Genomic DNA, 12,220 nt, shown 5'->3' with positions numbered 1-12,220 from the left:
TAGGTTGCTGCTGCTGTCCTCATAGGAAGCAGGCTTGGTTCATCGTCCGCCATGAGCAGTCTTTTCTTGCAGGCATGTCCAACCATTTGACATCATGATGTGATGTCATCTACCAAGTTCATGCTTGAGAAAGCGCGTAATCAAAGTAAAAATAATCTCACACAAAACAGTCCTGAAACTTTAACAGACCAGGCTGGCTTTGAACTCACTGGGATACATCTGCCTCTGCCTCCCAAGTGCTGGGACTGAAGGTGTGAGCCATCATGGCCAGCCTACTCATAATGCATAATTAGGTTTAAGATTTTGTGTGATGCTGCATTCACAGCTACTCTCAGCTGCATGCAGTGCCTAAGCTGCAGGTTGGACATGCCTATAAGAAAGAAAATCACTATATCTCCCAGAAGCTGAACCAAAAGAGAACAAGACTCACTAAAAACCTTAGTCCAGCTCAGGGCACCCCTCTGTCCTCTAGGAGCTCGTGGCCACCAGAATTACTGAGCACATAGGCGGAGGGATGGCAGGGCGAGGGAGCTTCCCTTGCATGGCCGCAGCAACTCCTCCCTTCCTGACCGACCAGCTCTACCATGTGCGTTAGACACGGCAGCACTGTGATCTCACTGCGACTCCCTGAAATGCAGAGTGGTGAGCCAGAGGGCCCAGGACGGGGTTTGCCCTTTCCACATGTGGCGATGACTCCTATCCAGCTGGGGCAAAATACTGAGCATCAGAGATGTAGTCCATGCTACCAAGAAAGTCAGTCTGGTATTTTAAATAGTTTAAATTGAAAAATTGGGGACTGGCACGATGGTTCAGTGGGCTACCACCACACAACTGGATCCCCAACACAGACATAAAGCAAGGGAAGGCTTGCATGGCAACGGCCTATAATGCCAGTGCTTGGGAAGCAGACAGGGTATTCCTAGATCTAGCTAGCTAGACTAGCTGAAATGGCGATCTCAAGTTCAAATGATTCTCTGCCTCAATATATACAGTGATCAACAGATGTCAACCTAGCCTACACACACGTGCACACTGCTCATGTGTGTCCCCCCGCCACACACACAAACAAACACTCCACAAACTGCAAAACTGTAAAACTGTTCATACATAGTGGTAGGAGGCCTCCTTCCAGGTCAGTACATGAGCCTAATTGAGGCTTAATTTATGCTACAGCCACTGGAGCTGGGGACACAGGCTGAGGCTCCATCTCCATAGAATACCAATTACAAGAAGGCCACATTGGTGTGTAGAAACCACGGCAGCTCTGTGCTCTAAAGGGTGGCTCCTGGAACTCACATGACAAGCTCACTTTCACTGTAGAGATAGATACCCACCGTCAACAAGCCAACTGATGGAGGCCAGGCACTAGTACCTTACTTAATCTTGGCAGCCTGCCTTCGCCAGCATCTCCTAAAGGCCTACTCCTTAGCATGTGCTCAGGCCCACGCCCCGAGGCAGTAGTGGTCCTCACATCCAACAGAGCAGCCTGAGCTTCAGTTAAGGTCTGCCAAAACTTGGACCCATCCTTCAGGCTGCCCCTTTCAGCCCTACACAGCAAACACAGGTCACACTGGCTCCAAAGTGCCACGTCCAAAACACGTGACCTGTCTCCGTACCCTTGGCTATCCCCCTGCCACCATTTGGCACATCTGTTGTAAGCAACTCCATGGAAGCCTAGAAATGTTCCTCTTCTGTTCTGGTTGTTTGGCAGTCTCACTGTATTCAGAACTCTAAGTGATCCTCTAGCCTCAGCCTCGGCCTCCTGGATGCTGGGCAGCACAGGAATGCATGTCCCATGCCCCCTGACCCCACACTGTTCTGTAGAGCAGACAAGGCCACTACTGCCAGGTGACACACCCTTTCCTTTATAGCAGTCATTTCTGCTCTCCTCAGACAAGGTGGCCAGCTGTTGTACCTGGCCACCTTCTCAGAAGGTCCAGATGATTGTCCCTGTTGGGCCTTGGCTGTATCCCACCACTCTCTACACAGTCCCATGCTATTTTCTAACAATGGCTAATGTTCAAAAGCCGCCTGACTTCTGTTTCCTTCTACGAAGATGCAAGCATGGCAAGGACAGAGCACACTCCCTGTGAGCTGGGTCCCTCCTCTTCTAAGGGAGGCTGCAATGAATATCCTTCTGCCACCTACAACATCCAGCCCTGACTGTGGGACACTGAGGTTGTCAACCTCACAGCAGCGAGGGGAAGGATCCTGTCCAGACATCAGGTCAGGCAGGCAGTCACCAGGCCCAGCACCACCTGAAGAGGGCCTTGTCTGGGCACTTGCATGAGCACAGCCTCCTAAGGCACTGGTGCCTTGCTGCTGAGAGGTACAGGCACTACGAGCAGAGCTTCCTCCACTGATAACACACACTGGAGTCCTTCTGCTCCCATTAGGCAACGGGTCCCACAATACTGACAACACCCACGGGACAGGAATGGGGCTGGAATGTTGCTTTAAGACTTGGACAAGGAAGAAAAAGCCACTTCTGCCCCCCATCCCACCTTTGTGAGCCCAGCTCTGCAGCCCAGCTGGTGTTTACATACCTGTATCCCCAACGAGCCCGGGCTCCATTTCCATGCCTTCTTGCTGCGGGTAGAAGTTCTCATAGAAGTTCTGGACTGGCGGGATGGGAGGCATCATTCCCGAGTGTGGGGAGTCTCCAGGACCATAGGGCATCATCGGGGGGGCCACCAGGACCCATGGGAGGGCCAGGGTTCATGCCAGGACCCATTGGCATGTCGGGATGCATGTCGGGGTGCATGTCAGGATGCATGTCAGGGTGCATATCAGGGTGCATATCTGGGTGCATGTCAGGGTGCATGTCAGGGTGCATATCAGGATGCATGGGGCCCCCCATGGGCCCTGGGGGTCCCATGTTGGGGCCAGGACCCATTGGCCCTGAGGGTCCACCAGGTCCAGGGAACCTAGAGGAGGAAATGATACTTGTGAGGAAGCTGCTGAGGAAAGTGCTCACTTGAAGCCTAAGACCAAGGGCCCAAATAAGATCTGACAGCTTCAGAGAGGGCAGGGCCCTACCAGGTCATGCTCCTGTGCTTCTGTGGGCATATACTCACCTCACACCCAACTTCTCTGCTAGCTGCCCTGTGGGCCGCACCACAATCTCAAACAAAGAAGGGATCTTCTTGTTGTACATGTCCTGCTGTAGCTGCTGCGGGGACAGTGGCTCATGTGCTGGCAGAGCCATTTGAGGAGGGCCAGGAGGTGGAGGAGGGGGTGGTGGTGGGGGAGGAGGGCCACCCTGCATGGGCCTGCCATTAGGAGAGGTGGGAGCCGGGGGCCCAGGGGGCCTTGGAGGGGTGGGCAGGAGCCCCACGCCAGGAGGTGGCTTGGGCAAGGGGTTGATGCCCTGCTTCTTCAGCTCTTCCACCTCCTTCTCATCCTCAGCCCCTGCTTCTGCATCATCAGCCAACATCTGTGGGTAGCAAAGGAAGTCACATCAGAAGGCTCCACCAAGTCAGACTGTGTGGAGAGCTGAATTTTCTGAGAAAAAACCTAAAACGCAATCCTGCAGAGGGCCTTTAGAGCACAGGGCCTAAATTCATCCATCTTCAACTGGGCATAGTGGTACACATTTGTAATCTTAGCACTGGGGATGCTGAAGCAGGAAGATCTCAAGTTTGAAGGCAGTCGTCCCTCACTGCCATGCTTCCTTCCCATCACAGTATCCACAGGTCCCCAATGTCCTAAGACAGATTTGCCCAGCAAGGCTCCAAAACACTTTACACTTCTCTCTACTACCAATGAGCAAGTGAGAAAACCTGGCCAATATCCTTAACAGACAGCTACCAGTCAGGATAGGCCTGGGGATCAACCCTAGCAAGTGCTGTCAGGTAACGAACTAGACCAAGGCAGTCTTGCTGGCACCCAGCTCAGCACCTTAGACATGCCCTCTACCATGAACATACAACCTTTCTCAGGCAGCCCTGCAGTTTGGCTTCTGCCTTCATACGTGTCTTCCACAACACAGACCCAACAGCCTAAGAAGGATGCTTGAGTCCATTCCTAACCTGGTCTTCCAATCCAATGTGATCGCTATTAATCTATGGAATCAGCTTAATGGTCAAAGGAATTTATTTGGGGGTTAACTCACAAGACAGAAGTAAGGGATTGTAGCAGGATCTTGGAAGGGTGAGGCATGGTCTAAGCTGTGTCTCAGCATCCAAAATCCATGAGGTAGAGAGAGCACATATGTACATCCTAGGTCTATCGGGTCCCTGGCAGCCACGCCCAAGGGACAGGTACCTAGGAGCTACCTGCTGCTGCTGCCTCACTGAGGTGATGCTTCAGGACATGGCACAGATAACCATCCACCACACCAATCTGAGCCCAATGACATGAACATGCAAAACACACATGAGAAAATGACCAGAGGATACAACATAGACTACCCACCAGCCATTTCAGCACAGATGGAGGGGGCATACAAATATCTGTCCCTGCACTCCCTCGCAAGCCTTTCCATACGTGGCCTCCCACTAGCAATGACCACTGCTAGCAGGCTCTTGTCCAACATGACTTCTAGTGCCCAGCATGTCCCCAAACCTTCCAGGAGATCTGATGCTGGTATTCTGAAGGATTTCCAAAAGTCTGTCCCCTATGCAAAAATGACAGTCACCACCCAGGAGAGGTGGCACATATCTTTAATTCCAGCCTTCTGGAGGCAGAGACAGGCTGATTTCTACAGATATAAGGTCAGCCTGGTCTATGGAGTGAGTTCCAGGACAGTCAGAGATACACAGAGAAAGAGAAAAGCTGACTCAAAATCCCACACCCCCCAAAAAGTCATTATAGTGATATTTTATTTGTACTGAAATGTGATTTTATTTGTATATTAATAAAGTTATTATTGCCTTGGGGTCAGAGCAAGCCATAGCAGAAGGGTGGTGGTGGTGCACACCTTTAATCCCAGCACTTGGGAGGCAGAGCTAGGCAGGATCTCTGTGTGTTCAAGGATACAGCCAGCATGGAGACACATGCCTATTAATCTCAATACCAACCATAGAAGACCTGGAGGCAGTGACGAGGAGGTCATGTGGCTGGGTTTACAACCAATGAGAAGAGAAGGCAGAACAGAAAGTCTATATAAAAGACAGGACACAGAAAGTAGGTCTCTTGCGGAGAGGAAAGACAGAGCAGCAGTGAAGGGTAAGTTTTCAGCTCTCAGCTATTGTTGCTCTGACCTCTTGTTTGTTTTTTGGTTTTTTTTTTTTTTTTTTTTTTTTTTTATGTGGAGCTGAGGATCGAACCCAGGGCCTTGCGCTTGCTAGGCAAGTGCTCTACCACTGAGCTAAATCCCCAGCCCTGACCTCTTGGTTTTTAACTCTGCAATTGGCTTTGTGTTTCTTATTTAACAAGACGGTTACACCTACAAGTCATGCTTGCACACATAAATAAACAAGGTAGTTGTTTACAAATTCTAAGCTTTTACCTAAACTGGAAATATACAAATATACCTCAACCAATGACTGGATCAACAAACTTAGCCATCTGCTGAGGAATTCAACTCTGCAGCCAACAGCACTGAACTGCAGGGGCCCACGATGCTGTGAGGCTATGGCAAGTGCATTATGGCTCACACACGTCCCTAGCCTGCTTACTGTACAGTTCTACCTAGAATCACTTGGTTTTTCTCCTGTGACAACAGGGATCAAACCTAGGGCCTTCTGCATGGGAAGCACAGGCTTGACCACATAAGTTACTCCCTGCTCCCACCCCTATGAGTCCCCAAAACAGTAAACCATAGAGACAGAAACCATAGAGACAGTTGGGGTAGGGCATTTATAGAAAAAGACAGAGGGAGTCCAGCTCTTGAGAATTCCTGTATGTCTAAATTGTGCAGAGGAGACACACATCTACCTGTTGGTCAACACCCACACAACTGCTGGGCAGGATCATGGTGGTGCAAGCCTGTAATCCCTGCACTTGGGAGCTGAGACAGGAGAATCATGGGGTCCACCTCAGTGTGGCTGCAGCACTGCCACCAGGGGAGGACAGGATGCTTAGGTTTTGTGCTCTAGCACAACTCGACACCTAAGAAAGTAAGTCTCCAACTTCTCAAACTGCCATCCAGCAAGCAGTCATGGACCAGGTAATGCAGTTTGTTTAGGCAAGGTGGCAATTTGTAAAGAACTCAATCAGACTGGTTAAAAGATGCACCAAACCGGATAAAAAAGAATTCCAGAATACTGCCATGGCAACAGCTATCTTGAGATTAATTGGCTTCTTTGTGAAATTGATCTATATCCCTATTAATAACATTATCATGGGTGGCTGAGTATTCTCTCATTGTGGGAACTAGTACACAAATGAGGTAGTGAGAAGATCATGAACTAAAAATTTGCCTGTATATTTTGTCTTTTTTCTCTCCTTTTAAGGTTTTCAATTTCTAAATTAATTTCAAAACATTTTTTCCATTTAAAAAGGGGGGGGGGGCAGGCAGTGGTGGCGCACGCCTTTAATCCCAGCACTCGGGAGGCAGAGCCAGGCGGATCTCTGTGAGTTCGAGGCCAGCCTGGGCTACAGAGCAAGATCCAGGACAGGCTCCAAAACTACACAGAGAAACCCTATCTCGAAAAACCAAAAAAAAAAAAAGGGAAAAAGGAAAAAGGAGGGAAAGAAAGGAGAGAAAAATCTAGCAAGTGAACCTGGGAGTCTACACCTGCATACTTAGCACGGAGAAGAGTAGGAGGAAGAAATGAGGAGGTCAGCCTGGGCCACACAGCAAAACTGCCCAAACAAACAAAAAAGAAAACAAGAGAGAAAGAAAAAGACAAAAAAAGGTAATAAAACTTAAATAGCATAGCCAGATAACAGTGGTGCACACCTTTAATGCCAGCACTAGGGAGGGAGAAGAGTCTGAGTTTGAGGGAATCCTAGTGAGCGCTAGGACAGCCAGGACTACATAAAAAGACCATGTCTCAAAAACCATGAATGAATGAACGAACGAACGAACGAACGAACGAACGAACGAACAAAATATAACTCCCCCAACCAAACTTTAAAACAATCAAAACAAACCTGTAAGAAAATTAAACCAACCCAAGAGGGCAGGACTGGGCTCCTGCTTGAGTGTGAACACTGAATTTCCAGCAGGGGGCGGCCCTCAAGCAGACACTGCTGGTCCTTTCAAAGGCCACTGATTACACCCTGAAGTGACTGGATGCTAACCATCCCTAGGCTGATAGACTCGGAAAAGGAATGGGCAAAGCAAGCCTCCCCACCACCTGTGCTGATCTGGGTAAGAACAACAGACATCAGGCACCTGTGAGATCCTGGTCCCCCTCCCTTCTCTGGATGAGTCCCTGTGACTACAGAGAGGCACTGACATTCCCACCCTGCATCTGTCCCTCTACACAACACCACAAGGTGACATTCCTTCATTCAGCTGTCTCCCAGGGAGGGCAGTGACTTAAGTCTGGGCAGGATACAGTATGACCCCCACATCTCCTGTAGGAAGGAACCCAGCTGTTCCCCCACCAAAGGCTTAGTCCAGATGGGTGCACTGGGACTCTGATCCTGTAGAGCCTGTGCCCACTGAATGGAGTTGGGCTTTCTCAGCCGTGCCCCTGTGCCGCCCCAGACATTACCTTATCTAAGAGTTCTCGCGTCTCCTCGGTCAGTGGGTCATGGGAGAACATGCAGTCGTCCCCATTGATGCAGTTCCCAGTGGTGTGGTATAACTTACAGGGAAAGTCACGTTCACGACTCATTAAGGTAAATACTTCCTCTCAGAACCCACCCCAAAGCACAAGCAACCCCCTTCCAAACCCCTTTGTTCTGGAGTGAGGTGACCAACTCAGGAAAGCTGTGCAGTGGCTGGCAGCTGACCCAAGACCAGGTGCCTTTCTCGACACCGCTTTACTCCAGAGCAAGTTCTGGTCTGCAGAGCTGGCCTTGGACAAGTCCTCAGACCCTGAGGGGGCACTGAAGGAGGTGTGTGGGTAAGAGGGGCAGAAGGGAGGCAGCCTGCTGAGGCCCCAGGGGCAGCAACAGCACAGGACAGACAGGATATCATGCATGTAGGGGCAGTTCTCAGCCCGGGCACAGAAGCCCGTGATGTAAAACTTGCAGAGCTCTCGCTTCTTCGGCAGTTCGATGTCGTGGCTGAAATTGCAGTGGTCTCCCTGGAAGAGAGGCGAGAAGAGTGGGGGAGGGGGAGTTTTGACTCGCTTCTGTCCACAGAGGGACCACAGACAAGAACGTACCACCTAGGAAAAAGGAGGCTCCTAAATGCTGCTTCCCAACCCAGTGCCAGCCCCCAGCCTGCCCTGGGGCCTTCTGCAGAAGGCCCCATCTGGCCATGGCTCTCCTTCCTCTCCCATCTACTCTGTTCCATACCATTTGCTGTCTGGCAACAAACACTCACCACCTAAGCTGTCCCACGTATTGTCCTTCCTAACTGAACCCTGTTTATCTGAGGAAGACTGTCTGGCTAAACATACCCCATTTCCCGCTTCCCTTTTTTATCTAGCCAATCAAAAACAGGTAAAAGCTTCCAGGCGGGATATTTTCTGAATTAAAAAATATTTTTATTTTTTGAGACAAGATCTCACTATACCTATAACTTGACATGTAGACCTGCCTGCCTCTGTACCCCAGGTGCTGGGATTAAAGGCTTAAACCATACACCTGGCAAAAAGCAGGTACTTTCTCCAACTTTTCTTTTTTGAGACAAGCTTCGCTGTGTAGCCCTGTTTTGGAACTTGCTCTGTAGACCAAGTTGGCCTCAAACTACAGAGACCCTCCCGCCTCTGCCACCCAGGTGCTGGGATTAAAGGTGTGTGCCCCCACCACCCAGTCAAATGCCACATGTTTAAGTATGAAAGACTCTAGGTCCCCAGAGGGCCACTGACCACGTGGTAGCTTTGAAGTCTCTGACATGTTGAGTGACAAACATGTATGTGTTGAAATCAGCAGAGTTAAAATTGAGAGTAATAAGGGCTATTTTATACACAAAGTATCTGTTTGAAATACCTATTTCTTTCTAACTTCTATGAGAGCAGTACCCCTGAGGCATATGTGCCACCTACCTGATGCCTTTGATCACAGTCACAAGCCCATTGTCCTAACTAAGTGACTACACTTGTCTCTTGCACAACTCTGAAGTCCAAGGCTGATTCTGCCTGGAGTCTTTAATAATTCTTCTCCAGGACAGGCGTGGTGGTGCACGCCCTTGATCCCAGCACTCAGGAGGCAGAGGCAGGGGGATCTCTGTGAGTTCAAGGCCAGCCTGGCCTACAGAGGGAGTTCTAAGACAGCCAGGGCTATACCCTGAGATTCAACAGTATAATCAGAACAGATTAATCCTTGTAGATTCATGAGAGACTCTAGAGACTAGATAAAAAGTTCTACCAACTCACATTCTCAACACTTCATCTTGCTTGCTCTAAGTCCAGTCCTCTTACTTCTAAGAGATGAGCGGAGACTTCCAGGCTGCCCAGATGTCTCCTGGGACCCAGAGGGGCCCAGAAGGGCAGGCCATCACACAATCCTTCCCCTTCTTCCCAAGAGTGTGCACTGTGGCAGCCCATCCGTGTGGGCCACATGTCCTAGGGTGCTGCTTACCCAAGTGCATCGCCCCTCCACGAAGTACTTGCAGATGACTTTGCCTTTCTTGTCAGACTGCTGGTGGGGCTTGTCATGATCACTCCGCCGGTAGCTCCCACCACCGCCCTCCTGTGAGCAATGGAGAAGGAGAGATGGGATGGACATCAAGTGTTCAAGACAACAGGACAGGTGCCGGCCACTCCTGTCACCCACATGCAATGCAGCACTCAGACTGGAAGAACTCGGGCACCCAAGCTCCAAGTGCAGTGTAGGACACGCCACTCCTAGAGGGCCGGCAAGCCTTTTTGGAAACGCTCCTGGAACACTGGGATGCATCAGGTAGAACCTTTCCACCTTAGACTCAACCAGACGGCTGCAAGTACTGCTAAGGTGTAGTTTAAACAGAAGGTTGTATCAACAGGACATCCCTCTGGGGAACTGGAAAACACTGCTCAGCCCTTCCCTGGGTAAGGGGCTGATGGAAACAGGACAGGATCAATTTTAGGAGAATGGCTCATTAGAAAACAATAGCAGGGGTTGGGGATTTAGCTCAGTGGTAGAGCGCTTGCCTAGCAAGTGCAAGGCCCTGGGTTTGGTCCTCAGCTCTGGAAAAAAAAGAAAGAAAGAAAACAATAGCAAAAATCCCTAAGTAGCCTTGGCTAAAACATTAGATCACAGGGACTAGAGAGCTCACTGATTAAGAGCATTAAGAACTGGCTGCTTGCTGGACTGTGGTGGTGAATGCCTTTAATCCAAGCATTTGGGAGGCAGAACCAGGCAGATCTCTGTGAGTTTAGGCCAGCCTGGTCTACAGAGCAAGATCCAGGACAGGCACCAAAAACTACACAGAGAAACGCTGTCTCCAAAAACCAAAAAAAAAAAAAGAACTGGGTGCTCAGCAGATCTCTGAGTTCAAGACCAGCCTGGTCTACAAAATGAATTCCAGGACTACACATAAAAACTCTAACTCAAAAAAGACAACAACAAAACAAAACAGTAACAAAAAAAAATTGTGGCTGTTCTTCCAGAAGACCCAGGTTCAATCCCAACTACCATATGGCCATTCAAAACCGCCTATAACTCCAGTCACAGAGGATTCAACGTCCTTGTTCTGCCTCTGTAGGTACAGGCACAGGCATCCAGGCAAAACACCCATCCACAGGAAAATAAGATGAGAAACAAACAAAATCCACATCGGATCACAAGAGTGTACTCACGCCCATGTCATCATCGTAGAAGTCTTCGTCATCGTTCATCCCGCCCTTGCTCATTCCCCCTCTGCCGCCTCGACCTCGGCCCCGGCCCATCCCCTTGCCTCGACCTCCTCGAGAACCCCGGCCTCGGCCTCGACTTAATCCTGTGGAGCAGGAAAGAAGGGATTTTACCTCCCATGCTAAGGCCAGCAGCTGCTGCAGCCCAGCCGGCCTGTCCCTGCAACACCCTTGCCCACCTCGGCCTCGGCTGTCCTTGGACCTGCGGTACTGGTTCAGCTCCTTGGAGTATTCATCGTAATCATCATCTCCCATGGGCTCCTCGCTCTCTCCATACTGGGTTCAAGAGAGAGCAGGGCAGGAGAGTTATGCAAGAGACAACGCTGACCCTAACCTGAGTGGCTTCCTGGTGCTGGGGAGTCCCAGCCCTACCCTTGCGGCCTTCTCACTTCAAACTCTTACAACACTGAGCGAGCCAAGCACGGGCCTCTGGGCACAAGGGACAGCAGTGGGACTTCAAGAAATGGGTCACACAACATGGACTTAGAAGGCAGGGACAGAATGGCGTGTGTTTTGCACACCCCTCCCGTGCCTGCCTCAAGAGGCAGAAGACATTCTAGAAGATACTCAGAGAAGCCCTGCCCCAGGTCAGGGTTTTTGTAGTTTACCATCTGGTGCCTTTCCTACTTCAGCCACTCAAGTTTTTTCTCTTTTTTCCCCCAAAAGGAACCTTTCAAACATGTGTGTGCCTGTCTCAAAGCCTTTCCTTTAGGATACCATGAGTCCTCCTACCTTAGTACCACAGTGCCCGCCCCCACACCACACCCTGCAGTACTTGCAGCCCAGGAAGCCTGCTAGTCACATTATATCCCAAGAGCTACAGAAAACCTTACTTCCATCTCCTCCTCATACAAGTCTTCTTCGTCCTCTGGGTGCTCTCCCACGGAGCCTCTGCCCCGGCCTCGGCTGCCCCTGCCCATTCCTCGGCCTCGAGATCCTCCTCGGCTTCCACGGCCCCTGTAGCCCCTGCCCCGGCCTCGGCTACCTGTGGAGTGATTGAGATAGTGAGCCTCACTTGGAGCTCACTCGGCACCCTTGACACACAGCAGCAACTCCTGCACTCACTAGCTGGCCTCCTGGCACCTTTCTACTCATGGCCGCACTGTCCAAGACAGCAGCCACCAGCCCTATGTGGCTACAAAGCCAGGACATGTTGCTGGTTCCAACTGGGAGATGCATACCAGATTTTAAAGACTTAGAGAGGGAGAGCAGAGAGGGAGTGTCTTGGTGTCTATTGTAGATTCTGATAAGACTGATAAGACAGTAAATAAACAAGTGTGACCTGGTTCCTCTCACAGTACTGATGTGGGTGGCCCACTGCATCCCCTGGGCAACACCAGTCTGTGGTCTCCATAAAGCAGAGCCTGCTCCCAGAGCAA

The 12,220-nt window shown here is 50.4% G+C and overlaps 1 protein-coding gene and 1 pseudogene across 1 annotated transcript in view; one reads left to right on the top strand and one right to left on the bottom strand.

Moving 5' to 3' along the window:
- The window catches only part of Zc3h4 (zinc finger CCCH-type containing 4), a 37,624-nt gene that overhangs the window by 4,617 nt on the left and 20,787 nt on the right, over positions 1 to 12,220 (bottom strand). Inside the window, 9 exon segments of the mRNA XM_036186747.1 lie at positions 2,547 to 2,688; positions 2,690 to 2,927; positions 3,078 to 3,436; positions 7,611 to 7,720; positions 8,036 to 8,147; positions 9,589 to 9,699; positions 10,788 to 10,927; positions 11,021 to 11,117; positions 11,675 to 11,826. Of these exon segments, the coding sequence (XP_036042640.1) occupies positions 2,547 to 2,688; positions 2,690 to 2,927; positions 3,078 to 3,436; positions 7,611 to 7,720; positions 8,036 to 8,147; positions 9,589 to 9,699; positions 10,788 to 10,927; positions 11,021 to 11,117; positions 11,675 to 11,826 (1,461 nt within the window).
- LOC118583426 lies at positions 6,104 to 6,298 on the top strand (annotated as a pseudogene).

This window comes from Onychomys torridus, chromosome 1 (assembly GCF_903995425.1).
Source record: "Onychomys torridus chromosome 1, mOncTor1.1, whole genome shotgun sequence".
NCBI lineage: Eukaryota > Metazoa > Chordata > Mammalia > Rodentia > Cricetidae > Onychomys > Onychomys torridus.
This window is presented reverse-complemented; position numbering and strand designations above follow the sequence as displayed.